General features: G+C 52.9%; 9 protein-coding genes across 9 annotated transcripts; 2 read left to right on the forward strand and 7 right to left on the reverse strand.

The window, feature by feature from the left end:
* Window positions 1-82: 82 nt before the first annotated feature.
* On the reverse strand, window positions 83-2,153 carry ASPZODRAFT_57517 (hypothetical protein; the record flags this gene model as incomplete). The annotated part of the gene is made up of 7 exons (XM_022728689.1): window positions 83-129; window positions 177-460; window positions 521-632; window positions 694-926; window positions 983-1,060; window positions 1,150-1,617; window positions 1,738-2,153. The coding sequence occupies 7 exons, from the start codon at window positions 2,151-2,153 to the stop codon at window positions 83-85; spliced, it is 1,638 nt and encodes a 545-aa protein (XP_022586065.1).
* Window positions 2,154-2,309: 156 nt separating this feature from the next.
* Window positions 2,310-2,635, reverse strand: ASPZODRAFT_127649 (hypothetical protein). The gene has a single exon (XM_022721803.1). It carries the CDS (start codon window positions 2,569-2,571, stop codon window positions 2,413-2,415), a length of 159 nt encoding a protein of 52 aa, XP_022586066.1. The 5' UTR covers window positions 2,572-2,635; the 3' UTR covers window positions 2,310-2,412.
* On the reverse strand, window positions 2,329-3,310 carry ASPZODRAFT_416978 (hypothetical protein). Its single transcript, XM_022728328.1, has 3 exons — window positions 2,756-3,310; window positions 2,538-2,629; window positions 2,329-2,447 (listed from the first exon to the last, which is right to left on the reverse strand). The coding sequence occupies exons 1-2, from the start codon at window positions 3,131-3,133 to the stop codon at window positions 2,594-2,596; spliced, it is 414 nt and encodes a 137-aa protein (XP_022586067.1). The 5' UTR covers window positions 3,134-3,310; the 3' UTR covers window positions 2,329-2,447; window positions 2,538-2,593.
* Window positions 3,311-4,561: 1,251 nt separating this feature from the next.
* Window positions 4,562-5,043, reverse strand: ASPZODRAFT_12376 (hypothetical protein; the record flags this gene model as incomplete). Its single annotated transcript, XM_022721374.1, has 4 exons — window positions 4,562-4,591; window positions 4,652-4,773; window positions 4,828-4,923; window positions 4,986-5,043. 4 exons carry the CDS (start codon window positions 5,041-5,043, stop codon window positions 4,562-4,564), a joined length of 306 nt encoding a protein of 101 aa, XP_022586068.1.
* On the reverse strand, window positions 5,030-5,958 carry ASPZODRAFT_416202 (hypothetical protein). Its single transcript, XM_022728327.1, has one exon. It carries the CDS (start codon window positions 5,850-5,852, stop codon window positions 5,382-5,384), a length of 471 nt encoding a protein of 156 aa, XP_022586069.1. The 5' UTR covers window positions 5,853-5,958; the 3' UTR covers window positions 5,030-5,381.
* A 1,362-nt stretch (window positions 5,959-7,320) lies between these two features.
* Window positions 7,321-8,167, reverse strand: ASPZODRAFT_57051 (hypothetical protein; the record flags this gene model as incomplete). The annotated part of the gene is made up of 3 exons (XM_022728657.1): window positions 7,321-7,696; window positions 7,745-7,916; window positions 7,984-8,167. 3 exons carry the CDS (start codon window positions 8,165-8,167, stop codon window positions 7,321-7,323), a joined length of 732 nt encoding a protein of 243 aa, XP_022586070.1.
* A 227-nt stretch (window positions 8,168-8,394) lies between these two features.
* On the forward strand, window positions 8,395-12,508 carry ASPZODRAFT_56172 (hypothetical protein; the record flags this gene model as incomplete). The annotated part of the gene is made up of 3 exons (XM_022728590.1): window positions 8,395-8,462; window positions 8,547-8,658; window positions 8,738-12,508. The coding sequence occupies 3 exons, from the start codon at window positions 8,395-8,397 to the stop codon at window positions 12,506-12,508; spliced, it is 3,951 nt and encodes a 1,316-aa protein (XP_022586071.1).
* Window positions 12,509-13,078: 570 nt separating this feature from the next.
* Window positions 13,079-14,155, reverse strand: ASPZODRAFT_57030 (hypothetical protein; the record flags this gene model as incomplete). The annotated part of the gene is made up of 1 exon (XM_022728655.1): window positions 13,079-14,155. The coding sequence occupies one exon, from the start codon at window positions 14,153-14,155 to the stop codon at window positions 13,079-13,081; it is 1,077 nt and encodes a 358-aa protein (XP_022586072.1).
* Window positions 14,156-14,574: 419 nt separating this feature from the next.
* Window positions 14,575-17,132, forward strand: ASPZODRAFT_127654 (hypothetical protein). The gene has a single exon (XM_022721804.1). It carries the CDS (start codon window positions 14,662-14,664, stop codon window positions 17,050-17,052), a length of 2,391 nt encoding a protein of 796 aa, XP_022586073.1. The 5' UTR covers window positions 14,575-14,661; the 3' UTR covers window positions 17,053-17,132.
* Window positions 17,133-17,141: the final 9 nt, after the last annotated feature.

Here is a 17,141-nt window from a genome sequence, read left to right on the forward strand (position 1 = left end):
TTCTTCTCCTGCAACCTTTTAGTCATAATCCGTAAATCGTTATTCGTTATCCATGCAATACAGGTTTGAACCACAGTCTGAACTACAGTTCTGCAACTTCAGCAATCGTTTCCATGAAACTATCGGCATCTAGATTCGTCAGTATAAGTGATGCTGTTAGGAGAAGGTATGCGTACCATCCTTCGTGGTAAACTTCAAGATATGCTCACCCCGCGAGGTCCGCGGCGGCGAGTAATCCGGAGACGCGAAGATGGCACGCCTCAGATCGCCAAGGAGAACAACGTTCGAGTCCTCACGGCGGATCCAGGCGCGCGAGCTGGCGTGGTGGGTGATAAAGGCTGTCCAGACAGGGGTGCGTTTCATCTCGCCCCGTAGGATGGAGGCCTGTAGTCGGACAGCACCGGAGACGGTGTCACGGTAGATGCGGAGGGCGTGGAGGTAGCTGTCGTCCATGATTTGTCTGGAAAGTGAGCCTAGGAGTCACTAATGTAGTCTTTGTGTTTCATGTGAGGTTACTTACCCTCCGAATAACTCTTCTTCGCGTTCGAGCTCATAGTCACGGATCCGTTCCACGGGGCGGCCGTTGTCTTGCGAGCGGAGGGCCAAGATCGTACAGAAGAAAAGGACCATTCCTAGGATTGTCAGAGCCATGGACTTCTCTGTCGCTCTTAAAAAAAGGGAGAGGCATCATACGCTCGATCGTGTGGAACTTAAGGTTCGCCCATAACTCAAGCTCGCTGCCCGCGTTCCGCCGGCGACAGAGCTGCAGACACGACCCTACACGATAGATCTCCAGCATATTCAGGGGCATGCAGAAGTATTCGCTCGGTCGGGAGGCGCGGACTGACTTGCACATGATGCGGGCGCGATGGTCGTCTTCTCGGGAGTAGAGGTATACACGGAGTTGTTGCTCTCCATCGAAGATTCTAGCCCATATATTGGTGAGTATGTTTTCCCCTTTTCTTGATATGTTTCACCGTACAGCTGGAACAATTCCTCGAAGCCAGAGTCCCGCAACCAAGACCTCAATCCTTGCTTTGGCTCACCGAAGCACTTGGAACTAGATAAATAGTCAGATGGACGTGCTAGCTTTATAGAAGAAGAAGAAGAAGAGAGAGAGGGAGATTAAGATATCCAACGCTGTGGTACCTCTCGCCTACAAATGGAATACGTGTGGCGGAGTGGTTGTCATCAAAGACCTTCTTAGCCCAGTGCTCGCTCATGTTGCTAGACCCCAGCGAGCGGCCCGTGGCAGAGCTCGTGGGCGGGGAGTCAGGAGCCTCAGGTGCAGAAGGAGGGAAGATAGCACTATCCGACGAAAAGGTCAAGGACGAGGGGGACAGAGGAGACAGGGGCGACTGCGGGGAGTGCTGAGGGTGGTAGTAGTTGCTGGTGGTGGTGGTGGTGTGGTTGTTGGGCCTCGTCCGTTCGTACGACCGTCGGCCGCGTGGTCGACGAGGACTGCCCTGATCGGCGATATTACTACTGCTGCTCGACGGGTTGTATCGGCCTAGATCAATGGCTCCGATACGTGTCGCCAGTCCTTTATCCTGCTCGGCCAGCAGGGCCTGGAGACTGCTTCGGAGGCCGGCCATAGGGGTGGGGTCGAAGGGTTTACTGGACGGTTAGGTACCAAGGTTAGTAAGAGACAAGCTACCTAGGTATCCCATGGATACCTGAAGGTAAGTAAGTACCAGGTCAGGTACATTACTTGCATTGCTATCGGATATCTCTTACCCCCTCGTCAAATCCTCCAGGTCCCGAAGGAACAGCTTATACCTGCCTAGGCGCGGGGATAAGGCTGACTGAGCCTCAGTGCGGAAGAACGTGCACAGCTCCAACCAGGCGCGTTTGAAGGTCTCTCGATCAGAGCTGGACCGCTGGTCGACCGCCGCGAAGAAGCGCAGGATATCCTCGAGGGTGTAGTCGAGGCTGGCACGGACAAGCTCGACGTCGGCGCGCACCAGCACCTGCTGGCGCCGGTAGAGCGGGCTACGCAGCAGGTCCTCGATGATCTTGAGCAACGAGCTGATGGCAAACAGATCAGCCATCAGGCTGGTGATTTCTGTCGCGTGTTCCGGCAGAGGGTCCCGGAACAGTCGAAAGCCTGCGGCGACATCCTCTGCGCGGTCGGCAGACATGCGCAGAGCCATGGTGAGGGGATTTATTTTTTTATACTCCGTAACTAGTGTGTATTCATTTTAGAGAAAGGGTTGGAAGAATCTCAAGGCATTTAATAAAGAGAGAGAGGAAGGGACTCGAAGTCCCCACCGAATTTTATTTTCCCAGGCCACCTCACACTGCACACACACAGTTTCTCATCATTCGATTAATTATTATTGATCACTCGAGCTGGCGGGACAACATGGCAGGTGGGGTATTTCCTGCATAACCTGCGGCTCTTAGACCTGACTAGAAGTTAGATACTGTCAGAGGCACCATTATGACTAGGTAAGTAGTAACTGCAAACACAAGCAAGTCGACGACTGGACAAGGGTACTCGTAGAACAAATAAAGACTCAGACTATTCTTTGTACCTAGACTTGACAACGCGTATTGGGTTGCGCCCATCGTCAACCAGAGACGGCCTCGTTCATCGAACTGTCTTTCTGTTGCTTCGCCGTTTGCTCTGAAGACATTAACATGGGACGAAAAGATAGCTCGTTATCACCAGAGACGAGTAGTTGAGGGGATGAAGGACCGGGAAGCAGCCAAGATGAATTCTTGGCTTCAGTATCCGGATCTTGCAAGTTACCTCTTCTTCTTCTTCTTCTTCCTCTTCTTCATCATCGTCGTCGTCTGCAGCACCACGAATGGCGGCAATACGATACAGGAAGCATTGCACCTCCAATAGTTCATACGATGGCAAAGGATGGTTGTCCGGGTCGTCAGTTCTGAAGGTGATGATATCACCAGACTTGATGATGCGATCGGTCAACCCGTCAAACAGTTTGACACGGCGACCAGTGGACGGAGGTCTGGAGGGGTGATGAGCACCATACGGGCCGGAACATCCTTGCGTTTCACGACGACAGTCAGCCAGAAAAAAGCTCGACTTGCATGGTCTTGTGGTCGGGGGATGGCTGACGGGGCTTGAGGGCGAAGAGGCAGTTATCCCAGTAGGCATGTGCATTGGGTGAGAGAGTGATGAGATTCTGACACTTTCCGTGCCTTCTCCCTGGTCAAAATACCCCTCAGTCCAGTAAACTTCTAATGATGCCTAGAATTGCTGGCAGTCGGTCTGGTTCTCGTTTTATAGGCTATATAACAATACATGGGCTCCCTCAACGACCTGGTCAGCATGTGTGATTACACAGGCGTTATCATCTCGCTCCGAGCACTGGAGTAATCAATTAGTTGAGGTAGAAGATCAAATTTAATAGCCTGTTAGGTGACTGTTACTACTCACCTCCTTGACAACTCGCTTAGACCGGGTTTCCTTCGCGTTCCGGAGGATATTCCTAACTGAGTCGTCCCTCTTCTTTCTTGTCTCACCTGCTGGCAAGTTTTTGTCTTCTGTTTCGAGCTCCTTCTTGAGCGAAGTCGATACCGTTGTATGTTGCGAGCATTGAACAACTAGAATTTTCAAGACAATTAGCAGGGCGTTATATGGCCATTTATCCTGCAATAGGATGCGATATTACTGCTTGGTATTGTGGAAACGATAATGATAATCAATCAGACGAGCAAAGAGGTAACCCAGAAGTCCAGCTCCTGAAGGGAGGAGAGAACAAGAGGGAATATTCGCCCAGCTGCAAAAGCGGTGGCAACCAAGGCAAACGCAAGCAAAACTTTGGCTGCCTGAGATATCAGCAGATCTGCGTTTTTGCTGAGGTAGGAGGTATACTCTCCCTAAGTGAGTGATATTGTACCTGCAGGCTTAATTACTCCTCATGAAATATAGGATCAATAGTCACTGAAAATAGTAAATGCCTAGATGCAGTATTACTACAAAGTCTTTTGACAGGGATATTTTTGCCATAGAAGTATTAAGCAACAGGTAACTAACTATCTACTAACTATAACTACCCTCTCTGGAGACCAAAGCGATTCTATATTTATCTCGACTAATCCATCCCAAGTTAGTCACCTTCAAATGCAGGGCAGCGGAGAAGAGCCCGGAGAATCAAAGGCCCGCGACGCGTCCGGTGTAAACAAATGGCGCGTGCGACAAAAAGTCGAACAAATCCGACCCGGCAGTTTGGGTCGATCTGATTATAGGCTCTAAACTAGTTATACATAGTACGGAGTAGTACGGAGTAGGTAGGTGGTTGCCGTTACAACATACTAGGTATTGTCTAGTCTCAAGGCAAGGGCTTGATTAGACTAGTATACAGCGGACTTGCCTCGAACCACCGCTGGACCTGCAGTCCAGGAAACACATGCCATGCGAAAAACCCCCGATCATCAAAGGAAAAGGAAACAAGAGGAAATAAAGCAAGGAGAGAAACCACCGTCATCCCATTACCAGAAGCCGTTGAACTTGGAAAAGAGACGAATACAAAGAACAGCGCAAAAGCACACAGAAACGCCCATCTGTCAAGACAAGAGACTGAAGTGCTTAGGCAGACTCCTCGTCTTCTTCGGCGGCCTTTTGAAATAATCAGTTAGTGCTTACTCCCTGTAGCTCAAGGAAATAGAGTCAACCCACCTGGTAGCTGGACTTCTCATCTTCATATCGCTTCTTGTCCGCAGCAGCCTTCTCCTCGTAGGGGCGACGGGCCTCGTCGTCCAGGCTCTTCCACTTCTCGCCGAGTGCTCTGCCGAGCTGGCCTATAAGGGTGTTAACTCATCGTACTGATTTCGAGGGAGATTTTCTCCTCCTACCGAAAGAAATGCCGGGGTTCTCCTCGCGAACCTTCTCGCGGTTCTCGTTGGCGAAGAACATGTACGCAGAAAGACCACGCTTGGGGGCGTTGGGGTCTAAATCGCCTGTCAGTGTTTCCCCCCTAAACCGTCAAACGGTGGGAGGAGATCAACGTTACCCTTCTTTCTGCTAGTGGTACGGGCCTTGGTCTTGCGGGTAGTCTTTTCCTTGGGCATGTTGGCTGTTTGGCTGTTAGTTTTGTTTGCGTTATCTGGAATTGGTTCTCAGAGCAGATAAAACAGGATAATATAAGTCGTGGTGGTGTGAAAGACAATCGGATCAGAAAGAAGGAGCGCGTAGGCGGCCGTTGCGCAGGCCCCCAAACAAGCAGCGAGTCGCGGTCAGAGCAGTTGTCGAGGGACAAAGACAACCGAATGACTCTCAAAGGAGAGTGAAAGCGAGCAAGGAAAAAAAAAAAAAACAAAAACACGCGTGCGACCGGGGAAGAGCGACCAAGAAAAAGGCAAAAAAAAAGGTCTGTGGAGGAGAGGAAATAGAAGACGTCGATTCAGTCTCATCTGATCGCGGAAGTATACGCGGTATTGCAGCGCGCGCATAGGGAAGCGCGACAGCGAGGTCGCGCGGCGAACATAGCAAAAAGCGCCGGGCAGAAGAAGATTGCGGAGAGACAATCAAAGGAGAGGGAAAAAAAAGAAAATGGCAGGGTGGTGGGTGGTTGAGTGTCAAGGTGTTTGAATAGCAGTATGATGTTTACTTGGGGGGGGAGCTTCTCACCGGTGCGGATGTGCAGTAATAATTTTGTATGGGAGGCAGTTGGTAGTAGCAGTCGCAGTAGTAGCAGTAGTATGAGAGAGGGAGGGAGCGCAGTGTGAGGGGAGGGGGAGAGTAGTAGTAGTTTGTTGCGCGAGGGAAAGGGAGGGCGGGCCAGCTGGTGCAGAACAGCAAGGAAACGTACGACGGGGTAAGAATACGGGTTGCTACCGAGATAGTATGGCGTCTTGATGGCGTATTGGTGTTCCGTCATGTATGGTACCCGTCCTAGCTGGAAGGTGTGGGCTCCTACGTATTCGACACGCTGAGAGCAGCTCTCGAGCTCTCTGTGTGGTGCGACCGCTTCCCATGACGCGGGCTGGTCAACCGTCAGACTGCTTGGGTCGGGAGAAATTGCGGCGTATCTTATTACCATACATTTACATACACAATTCACAATAACTAATAAACTAATGGCTACTTGGCAGTCCTTGGATTACTAGTAGTACTACATACCTAACTAGTTAACTTATCTCTAAACCCCTCTTCTTAGAATTCACTCATTCTAATAGTGTCTGGTAAACCCGAGGGCGACTTGGTACCGTTTCTCTCGTAGACTTGGGTCTTAATTACCTGAGGTACCATAGGACCTGTACCTACTCCGTACCTTTCCGTACTAAGTACCTAGTACTCCGTAGTAACTACCATAGTTACTAGGTACCTAGTACCTAAGGGACCTTACGTAAGGAGCCATGTATTGTACTGGAATGTTAGTAGGAGGTATTTGTTTACCCAAGCCAAGAAGGGCTACTCCGTAATTGCTCGAAGAAACCTGTAAGAAGCCGCAAGTCGCCAGGTGGCTGCAGTCCTGGTCACTCGTTTGGGAGTCAGCATGAGAAAGAAGCTTGTGAATGGGGGAGAGAAAGTCGACTCCTCTCTCGAGTTAGGCCTAGCCTTCTTCATCTTAAAAAGTGACGCGAGCCGTACGAGTATTTTATTCCTCCGAAGTTACTAGCTAAGGTAAGGTCGTACGTAGTACGGAGTACATAGTACGTACGTACCTGCTCCATACAAGGAACCGGTGTGTGCCAGCGTTAGTACCTGCCTACCTATCGCAAAGAGTCATTGTAGTACAGGCTGGGAATGCTACCTCCCTTTAATAATACGAAGTACCAGGTAGTTACGGAGTACTCCATACTAATAATAAGAATGGCCAAATCGAACTACGTGGTACTAAGGTACTCACCTAGGTGTACTAGTTACTGCTTACGAAGTCTATCCTGATAAATTAAATAAATGATTGATCATTGAAACTGTCGGGCACGCGTCGCGCAAGTCCAGAGGTATTAATAAACTGCTAAGCTTCGCACAGACATCGAGGAACAGCTTGTCTAGCAAATAAGCGAGTCTGCAACTCTGTATGTAGGTAGTACCATGTACTACCTCTCCGTAGATTACCAGTTAGGTTACTACCTAAGGTACTAGGTAGGGAGTTAACTAGTTATGTATTTTGTACTGAAGTGCATAGTGCTATTCTAGTAGTAACTCTACAATTACTAGTACGCTGCAGAATATGTGGCTATCTACTTTTAGTCTACACCCCATGTTAAGTTGCAGAAGCGACGGAGTACTGACTCAGTACTCGGTAGAGAGTGTGTTGTGGAGGCCAGACTGCGTATCTATCATTCAATTATTGCCACGAACTATAATACATAATAAATTTACAATTAACCCGATTATAGTCAATCTTCTTCGTCTAACACGAGTGCCCGGAGGTCTGCATTTTCCGCCCAGTTCACTCCGCTGCCGACCACGATAGCACTGGCGATGTTTTGCATAATCTCCCATCTGGCTTGAACCTTTCGGCGGTCTTTTTCAAGCCCCTCTAGTTGCGCAGCCAGTCCCGTGTCCTCGAGTCCCTCTTTCCACGCGTCTTGCTGTCTGGCGAGACCGAGAAGCTCCTGCGTCAGGGCGCGGTTCTTCTCAATCAACTCCATATTCTCGACTTCCATATCTGATAGGTTTTTCAAGGTCAAGTCATGGGCAGCCGCTAGGTTCTCATGCACTAGAGACAGTATATCGCGCCGGTTGATCAGTTTCAATAGAGCCCTGTATTCACTTGGTGAGCTGCATCACGACGGTTCACGAGGAGATGTCTTGACTCACCGTTCAGGTGGAGAGTTAGCCTTGAGATGCACGGCCTTGAGGATTGGGTCGGCCATCAGTATCGTATTGATGGCTTTCCTCCTCACGGTGTGGGTGGCTCTCGCCTCCAAGAGCTCCCGCTCTGCGACCGCCAGCTGTGCCTCGACATCTTCGCCAGAGTACGAACCCGGTTCTATCCCTTTAGTCAGTGTGTGCCACAAGAAAACCATCACAAGTAGAGTAGAAATAGATATATATACCTTGGCTCAGGAACTCCTTTTCAAGCTCCAGCTCCCCGCTCTTGCGGTACAGTTCCAGGATCAACGCTTCCTTGTCCGATAAGGCTACCGCGTCCTGCGAGTCATCCTCCACCAGACTGAGCAGGGCACCCTCACTCTCACTCAGGTGAGGCAGAGGACCTCGAATGTCGACGTTGGATGCCATGGAACGACCCCGTGGCTGACCAGCAGACGCATCCTGTGACGATTCAGGCCTGGGGGAGAAGCTTTTGAGGGGTCCCGCTGGGCATGTCATCCCAGCAACTGCTGCCCGCCAAGGCGGAGCTTCTGAACCACCAAACCCAGCCTTAAGACCCTCCCTATCTCCACTCCTACATTCCTCATCTTCCTCCCACTCTCGAGCGCGGAGTTGGCTCGGCTAGTGAGGAGGGGATGTCGCTGAATATCTATATCGCTCTGACAGGGGAGCGTCTGGTTGCAGATCCGGTTTCGTTTGCCTCGTTCGTGTGCCCCCTTCCTTCTTGTGTGTTCAAGGTACTACCCTGAGGTACTTCCTAAGGTACTAATATAAGGTCACTGGCTAGACCGGACGCCCTGCGATCATGGATCTCTCGAAATACACCTATACCAGCCCAGCGGCAGATTTTGATGACTGCCCGTGGTAGAAATGTTAAAGCCCAAACACTAGCAACAGAGGTATTTTTGTTAATGAGCTCTCCCCGTTCATTTATCGCCAGTTGTTGACCGCCGTTTTACCTTTGTGCCTACTCTACAGACCGAGATATTTGTCTTCGACCGACGGTATATCGGTGAACCAGGAAACTACGAGATCGCCGAAACACCCCTTCCGCAGTCGTTCCGACCGGAGACTCCTCCGGATACGCTGGCCGATCAGAATGACCTGCAAGCATGGCGAAACCTTTACATGTCTCGAAGGAACTGGGCATTGAATCTTTCCGAACGTTGTGAGCAGCTTGCCACAGGTGCCTGGGAACAAAACGAGCGGACTGCAGTTATAAACCGAGCGGTTGGAGTCGCCTTGGAAAATCTGAAATCCCACGTGGGCAGCTTGGAAAGCCGTTTTCAGGAGGCACAGGCGTGGGCGGATAATTTGGTGAAGGAACAAAAGGCAGCTCTGGACGGTTGGCAACGGGCGCTGGGAGCCCTGGACACGATTGCTGCCCGGAAGGACTTTGCTTTCCTAGGACGGCCTTCGACGCCTAGGAATGACAACGATGCATCGACGGGGACGCTGAGGGACTTTGTGGACGTAGGTGATGTTTATCGAGCCGGGGATGAGGCTGCCTCTGTGCTACCTCGATTTACGCAAGAGGTTGGTGAGATTGAAAAGGGCGTGACAGATATTGTATCGGACACGCAGAAATTGCTGGATGAAACACTCCCTCCGGTCGTGGATGGGATTGATGGACTTCTTGAAGAGGTCGAAACCATCACGAAGAAGATCAGTTCCGACTATGAACATGTTCTCGGGCTGCCCAACAATCAGAAGGCGCTGGCTAATGCATCGAGGCTTGCCTTAAGTCATACCAAGGACCTTCTCCCATCACTCCGAGATATAAGCGTCGAACTGCAGGCCGGAGGTATCGAGGCTGTTCAGCGACGCAACGCCGCTGTGAGAATATCGCTAAGCCACATGCGAGCCATCTCATTAATTGAGTCGCGTTTGGCGGACGTCCAGGCCCAATTAATCAACCTCGATATCAACAGTGACTCGTTTGACGCAATATACGTTGTTTTTCACATGCCAATGGTGTACGGGTCGATCTTGATTGAATCTGTACGTCGGCGAGAATGGAATACCAAGATGAAGAACGACTCTGCAGCGTTGGCAGAGGAAATGGCTGTCCTGCGGGACGAAGAGCAGCGTCGGAGAAAGAAATGGTTGAAGAATATGGGTGAATTTGTCTCGCTGCCCGATTCCACAACTCTGAGCATCGAGGTCAATCTACAGGGACAGGAGCCCGAATGGCCCGAGGTGTCTCGGAAGGAGGTAGAGGCCTATATCGAAGATATCAAAACCAAACCAGGCATGGATACTTTGGCTGAAGAGCTATCCCAACTCTACAAGGAACTGGATGCTCCAACCCGCCAACAGCGGCGCAGAGCCAAAGCCTTCAAGCAAGGTAGCGTTTTTGACATGAGCCGAAGTTCTTTGCTTCTTAGAGGCGACGACATGATCCGAAGTCTGCAAGAAGAAAAGTCCAAACTGGAAGAACGTCTCAAGGGCTCCGACAGCCGTGTTCGCAAATTGGAAGATCTCCTCCACCGCCAGAGTCAACTGGGACGACCTGTAAGCGGGAATTTCGGGATCGACTTTCCTACCTCGCCAGCTTCACCTCTTCCCGACCCCCTTTCGAGGAGATCCTCTGTCTCATCGAGACGGATGTCCTCCAACCAGTCTCCAGAAGACAAGGCCCTTGTTCAACGCATTGCTCAGCTCGAAGCCGAGCTGGCCACCGAGAAAGAGACTGTGCAACGAATGCAGAAGGAAGCCCACGCGGAACGCCAGTCCAACACAGATAAGTTCCAGGAAGCACAGTCCACCAAGAAGGATCTCATGGAGAACCTCGAAGCTCGCCAGCAAGAGTTCGATGTCGAGCGCAGGTTTCTGGAAGGAGAAGTCAAGAAGTACCGGCTCCGTGTCGAGGAAGTCGAGGAGGAACTCGACAGAACGATGGATGGCCACCAACAAGAACGACAGGAGACCGAGGAACAGATCCGTAACCTGGAGAACGAACTGCATGACGCCCGTAACGAGGTCGCGGAAGAGACCGAGAAGTTGACCAATTTGAATGAGGAAGTCAATTCCCACAAGGCGGACAAAATTCATTTGCAATCTAGGATCGACGAATTAGAAAAACATGAAAAGGAACTGGCAAGGAAAGACCAGGAAAATCTCAGTTCTTTACAGGCTATCTACGTGAGCTTGTCTCCGGGAGGCTCTGCGCCGGCCGATCATGCTAGTCTTATCAAAGCGATCGAGGTGATTTCCGAAGGCCTATCGATCCATGTCAAGACTACAGAAGAGAATCTGGCCAAGGCGCTCGCCGAAGGAAAAGAATTCGAGGAACGTGTGTCCCAGATGGAAGCCGCCGCGACTCAAGCCGAGAAGACCGTGACCGAGCGTGACGCCGAAAATACCCAACTGAAGGCTGAGCTGGCCCAGGAGCAATCCGTTTTGTCTACCGTCACGGCCGCATTGAACGAGGAACGGTCGAGACTGAGTACCCTACAGTCTCAACTTGCCGCTGGCGAGACCGGTTCCGATGCCCTCCGAGAACGTGTCGCTGAAGAACAACAGAAGCTGGCAGACCTGTGCGAGAGACTCTCAGATGTCGAGTCGCAGGCCCGCCAATCTGAAGCGGAGGTTTCTGCGTGGAAGGACAAAGTGATCGCCCTGTCTGAATCTGAGCAGCAAACCGCGGCTCTGATGAGGGCGCGTGGCCTGCGGTCCGAGGACCTTTCCAAACAACTTCTGACGCAAGTGGAAAAGCTGGTACGGATGCTCGAGCAGCTCGGATTCACTGTTACACGGCAGGATAACGTCATCTCCGTTCAGAGGACATCGAAAGTCAACGCTGCTTCTTCGACCTTGGGCGAGAGCATGACACAATCGACTGCAACCTCCGTGAAACCCGATGCCGACCTCTTGAATTGGGTCCGGGCACGAGACGCCGAGGAAGAAGCGACCAAGTTTGCGGCTTTTATGGAGTGTCTCTCCCAGTTCGACGTGGATACGTTCGGGGAGGCGGTGGTGAAACGGGTCAAGGACATTGAGCTGCTTGCCCGGAAGTGGCAGAAAGAAGCGCGCGGTTACCGGGACAAGTATCACCGCGCGCAGAGCGAGGCGCATGAGAAGATTGCCTATCGCTCGTTCAAAGAAGGGGATCTGGCCCTGTTCCTGCCAACTCGCAACCAGGCAATCCGGTCATGGGCGGCATTCAACGTCGGTGCTCCGCATTACTTCCTGCGCGAGCAGGACGTGCACAAGCTCTCGGCCCGGGACTGGCTGCTGGCACGGATCACGAAGATTGAAGAGCGTGTAGTCGATCTCTCCAGGTCGATGAGCGTCGCCACGAATGCCGACCGGCGCTCGGTTGGCGGGATCAGCGATACCACTTCTTTCGACGAGGAGAACCCCTTTGAACTCTCCGACGGCCTGCGCTGGTACCTTGTCGAGGCGACGGAGGAGAAGATCGGCGCGCCCACGACGCCGGGCCTAAGCAAAACAACGGTGGCCTCGGCGAATGTCGACGTCCGGGGCAGCATCCGCCTGAAACGGGCGGCGAACGGGGGTACCGTCGCGAAGACACTGACGCGCAGCCTGGACAGCCGCCGCAACAGCTCCACATCGAAGAGAGGCCCGTCAACGCCCAACCCGCCGTCATTACCAGCCGGGGAGTCGTCGGGGGGAGGAGATCGAGTACGACCGGCCCCGGCGGATGCTGCCACCTCAGCCTCCCAGCTCCGTGAGACGGCCCCGATCTTCGACGAGGTTCGCAGAGATCTTCTAATGGGCCCTTGAAAAGAGAGAAAAAAGACACACATTCATACTCTTTACCTCTTCTTTTTCTCTCACCCCCCTTTCTTTTTTCTTTCAAAAAGGGGCCCTTTCTGGTACGGGATGGGCTGACTGGCGAAACAGGGCTCGGGCTCGGGCTCGCTCTGGGCTGAATCCGCCGCACGAGAGCTGTCAGCGTCAGCGTCAGCGTCGGCGTCGGCGTCGAAATTCCTGACGCCTTCCTCTTCCATTGTCCTCGCTCCCAACGGCCGCGGGGACTCGTCGCGTTCGACCTCGTCCAGATACCAGCACGCCGCAAAGCCGCGGCCATGGGAAAAGCTCTGGTCACTGGATTACCGGTTAGAAGGGGGGAATCGATAGACCTTTTTTTTACTATTTTTTTTTCTTTCTTATCTTGGGTAGTATATCTTAGTTGGTCACTGGGGGAAGGGGGAGGGGAGTTTACATTTATATGATAGCCATCGGAATTCATCAGTAGTGTATCTGAATACGATAGATACCCATGGATTTTTTTTTTAAGTAATAATATACAATGTGATTTACATAGTGTGAGGTGCAAAGGGCAAACACAATTCAGTCTAGCTCAGGAATGCCTTCCATGCCGCCTACATCCTGCCAGAAGCGCGCAAAGTCGACGTTGGCGTCTTCGAAGAGCTTCTTGGCCTGAAGCATGGCGGCGCGCTGGCGGTCCGGCGTAAAGCCGCCGGGCTGGGTACTCTCGTACTGGATGAGCTCGACCCAGCGGAAGAAGAGGTCTTCCTTGCCCATGGCAACGAGCTTGTCGCGGAAGGCGAGGATCTGGTCGCGCTGGGTGGAGCGGGTTCGGCCGGCGGCGGTGGTGTCCTGGTCGCCGACGTGCCAGATGAGCCAGCCGTCGGCGTCGGTGTGGACGAGGACGGCAGTGCGGAATTCGTCGAGGGGCACGCCTTCACCCTTGCGGGTTGCGTCGACGAGGACATGCGCGCGCAACATGGCGTCGTAGTCGAGGTCCCAATCTGCGTCGCTGAGCAGGTGGCCCGTCTTCGCGATGCGGTCGGGGGTCACCGCCGCGACAATCCGATCGCGGGTCGCCTCGTCGTCGCGAATCCACCGGTTGCGCTCCAGCTTGGCACTCCAGCTTGGCTTGCTGCGCCGCACGATCACCTCGTGCTCCCGGAAGCCGATCGTACGCCGGCAGTAGACCGGTCCGCGCACGAACTCGACCGGCCAGGACGCGAAGAGCACCACGATGCAGTAGTCGAGCAGTATCGTGCCGGTCCGCTTCAGGATGATCCACACCAGCTCCCCCCATGAGCTGGTGGCTGTGTCCACCGCCGCCGCCTGTCCAAACAACGAGGCCAGCATGTCCGGGTATGTGTAAAGACCCATGTACACCCGCAGTGTGATTATAGCGATGATCACGACGTTCAGCACCACCGACGTACTGAACGTCTGCTTCTTCACATCGGGAGACGTCCCGTCAATATGCACGAGGTACACTTCGCTCGTCGATAGCGGTGCTAGGAACGGCTCTAGGCTGGCGGATGCCTTGACAAAGGGCGGGAGGGGGCCGGCGGCGCTGGACCGTGAGCTCGGCGTCGAGGACCCGGAGGAGGTAGACGGTGAGGGCGTCGACTTGGCCTTTGCATTTCGTTTGGCAGATTTTGCCATTGCGTTTGATTCGAGCTTCTCAACGAAAGAAATTGAACAAAAAATATAGACTCGTCAAGATTCACTTAGCCATGTATGTGTGGATCAAAGAACCTGTCTGACGACGACTTGACCGGCTGATCCGGGCACATGAACGTGTCTTGCGATCACTATGATATACCTGAGCGATTCTGTGATACCAAGAAGCTTTCAGAGGCCACCAGACAGCTGCAATGTTCGCTGGTTCTTGTGCAAATTCCTCTTTTCTTTGCAACACGTCGTCGAGAGACTCAAAAGACTCAAAGAGGCGCTCAAGTCATGTGCTATGACGCTTTTCTATTTTGGGCAGAACCGCTTCTCTCCGCCCCGCTAAACCCCTTTGGGCGCCAGGCGGGATTCCGCCCAGCCTCAAGACGCGTCGCTGACTTTACTTGGAGACGGCCGAAGTGAGAGCCAGGCGGAGCGAAAGCAAACGAGTAGTGAATGGTGCTTGCTGCAAAGCCTCGAAAGGACCTCCACTGTGCACCATGTCGACGCCAGACCGCGATCTTGACCGCCCATACTCGACGCGTCGCAGCAACGAGCCGTACGGGTCTCCCTTTCGTCGAGCACGCCTTGAGAGTCGCGTAGGGAGCTACACCGACGCTTCTCGCATCCCCAGCCCGTCACCGAAACAAGGAACACGCTCACGAAGACAATTTGGGCAGACAAGGACGTTAAGGGGGGCTTTTGAGGCTGCGTCGCGGGCAGTCGCAAGTCCCATGAGCATGTCGGACGGTGACCAATTGGCACAGACGACGCCCAGTCCACATAGGAGGAGGCCGCGGGTGAACAGCTGGAAATCGCCGGGATCGGATGCATCGGCTCCGCCTAGAGAGCTGGCAGAATCCTACCAAAGGATCAACGATGCGTTCTCGTTGTCCGATCTGGTAGAGCAGGAAGATCAGTCCCAGCTCGAAGAGACACGAAAGAACTGGGGAGGAGGGAATAATCGGGACCTATTCGATTTGGGAGTCGGGTTTGCGGATGAGATCCATGGCGAGCCGCGACCTACCCGGTTAGCAGATCATGCGAGAGATGAGCAGCGGCTGCGGAGAGCGACCTCAAGTCGCTCGCCCGTATTCAGCAGGGCCCAAATGGGTGCTCAGGCAGCGCTGACGGCGGAAAACCTACAACGACGTGATGGGGAAATCAACCAACAGAAGGCGGAGGACGGGGGGGGGCATGAGCCTTCGTTGAATCTCCCCCGGAGCTGGGGTAGTCGTGGGAGGAATCTGGACTGGCTGAACAGTATTGACCACCAGGCTGAGACTGGATCGCCAGATGTGAATATGGCCCCCCGGGCTTCATACTCCAAGTTTGGCGCCGAGATTGATTCCAACACGCGATCTCTGCAGCCCACCGATCAATCACAAGGAGGGAAACAGTCAGAGAAGTTTAGCCATCATCGAACTCGTACAGCCAGCACGTCAGGCAAAGCCCAAGTCAACGACTCATACAAAGATACAGCAGAGGGGAATGCCATCCCGGACACCCCGATCGTGATATACAAGAATTCTACGTTCAATAGGCCGAGTCCGTCGAAGAGAGATTCGCAAGATCTGCTGCGAAAATTGGCAAGAGTAGAGAGCCCCAATCAAGTGAAGACACCGGAACCGCAAAAACCCACTGAATGGCATATCTACGATAAAACCCCCGTTGTCACAGGCGCGTGGGTAGATACTCCGATAACTGAGCGACGAGAAGATCGCATCATGAAGGAGGCCGAACCGACAATGCAAGCTATCTCAGAAGAAGAGGTGCAACAACAACAAGAAGAAGAACAACAAAAACCAGAAACTGGATCTTCTATCGATAACAAGCCTCAACCTACCCCCCAGGATCCACCCTCGAAGCCTGAGAAGCAGACAGAGTCGCAAGAGCCAGTACCGGCTCCAAAAGACGTGAAAAAACAACCGCCAAAAAAGCGAGCTGTGATCAAACCAACCCTCCCAAAAAGTGCATTGGAAACAATAATCAAAGCTGCCAAGTCAGACAAGGATCTCGATCTCGGAGACGACACGATCGAGTCTCTCCAACAGTTGCTCTTAGAGGAGGAGGCACCATCCAAGCTGAAGACCGAGGAAGAGGAAGACGAGGCTTATAAACAGGCCATCCTCGCAAAGCTTGGGTCTCCTCCGCTGAACGACAGTGAGATGGCCGATTTCGACCGGCTAGATGCCAAGCTTCTCTCGCTGGCTCGGGGGATGGAGGAGGTGAAGCAAGGAATGAACAACCTGGGGGTGCAGGTGTCTCACTACACGAGCAGCCTCACCTCTCCGACTGTTGCCACTAATAAGAAGAACCGCACAAACGGCGGGTCAAGCTGCCATGAGTGCGGCGCCGGCAGCAACAATCTACAGGCTTCCTCGATCCGCCTCCCACGTCTCTGGACCCGGAACCAACCGACGGGACGGACACGTCCGACGCGGCTCGGATGGGCAACGCTCATCTTTACAGCTTGGTTGCTCACCGAGTCCACCATGTGCGACCTCTACTGCCATCCGAACGTGTCGACAGTGTGCAAAGGAAACTGCCTGCGGCCCGATGCCCCGGATTTCCCATTTGTACTCCCCATCATGCTGTGGCGCTGGTCGCGCCTGTCAAATATTCTAGCCCCCCTGTTTGCCGTCTTTGTCGCGTGCGGCCGGCTCATCGCACAACTACTGGGCATCTGGGACGGCTACGTGGAAGACGTGCCACGACGGCCTCCAAATCTGACGGCGGGGGAGATACGTCTGCACGGCACGGTGGTGACACAATTCCCTGCCGTTGCGACTGCGAATGTGCCGGTGAAGGAAGAATGGCTAGGACAGAGGCAATCGACCGATGGATGGGAGGATTATCAGTATTCTATGGAGGATGACGAGATTCTTTAGCGTTGAGTATGTAACGTAACTTTCAGTTGGATCAATACCCTAATTCTTCGCTATATCAAAACTATATGACATGACAATTATTTACTTTG

Source organism: Penicilliopsis zonata (genome assembly GCF_001890105.1).
Source record: "Penicilliopsis zonata CBS 506.65 unplaced genomic scaffold ASPZOscaffold_1, whole genome shotgun sequence".
In the NCBI taxonomy this organism is placed as follows: domain Eukaryota; kingdom Fungi; phylum Ascomycota; class Eurotiomycetes; order Eurotiales; family Aspergillaceae; genus Penicilliopsis; species Penicilliopsis zonata.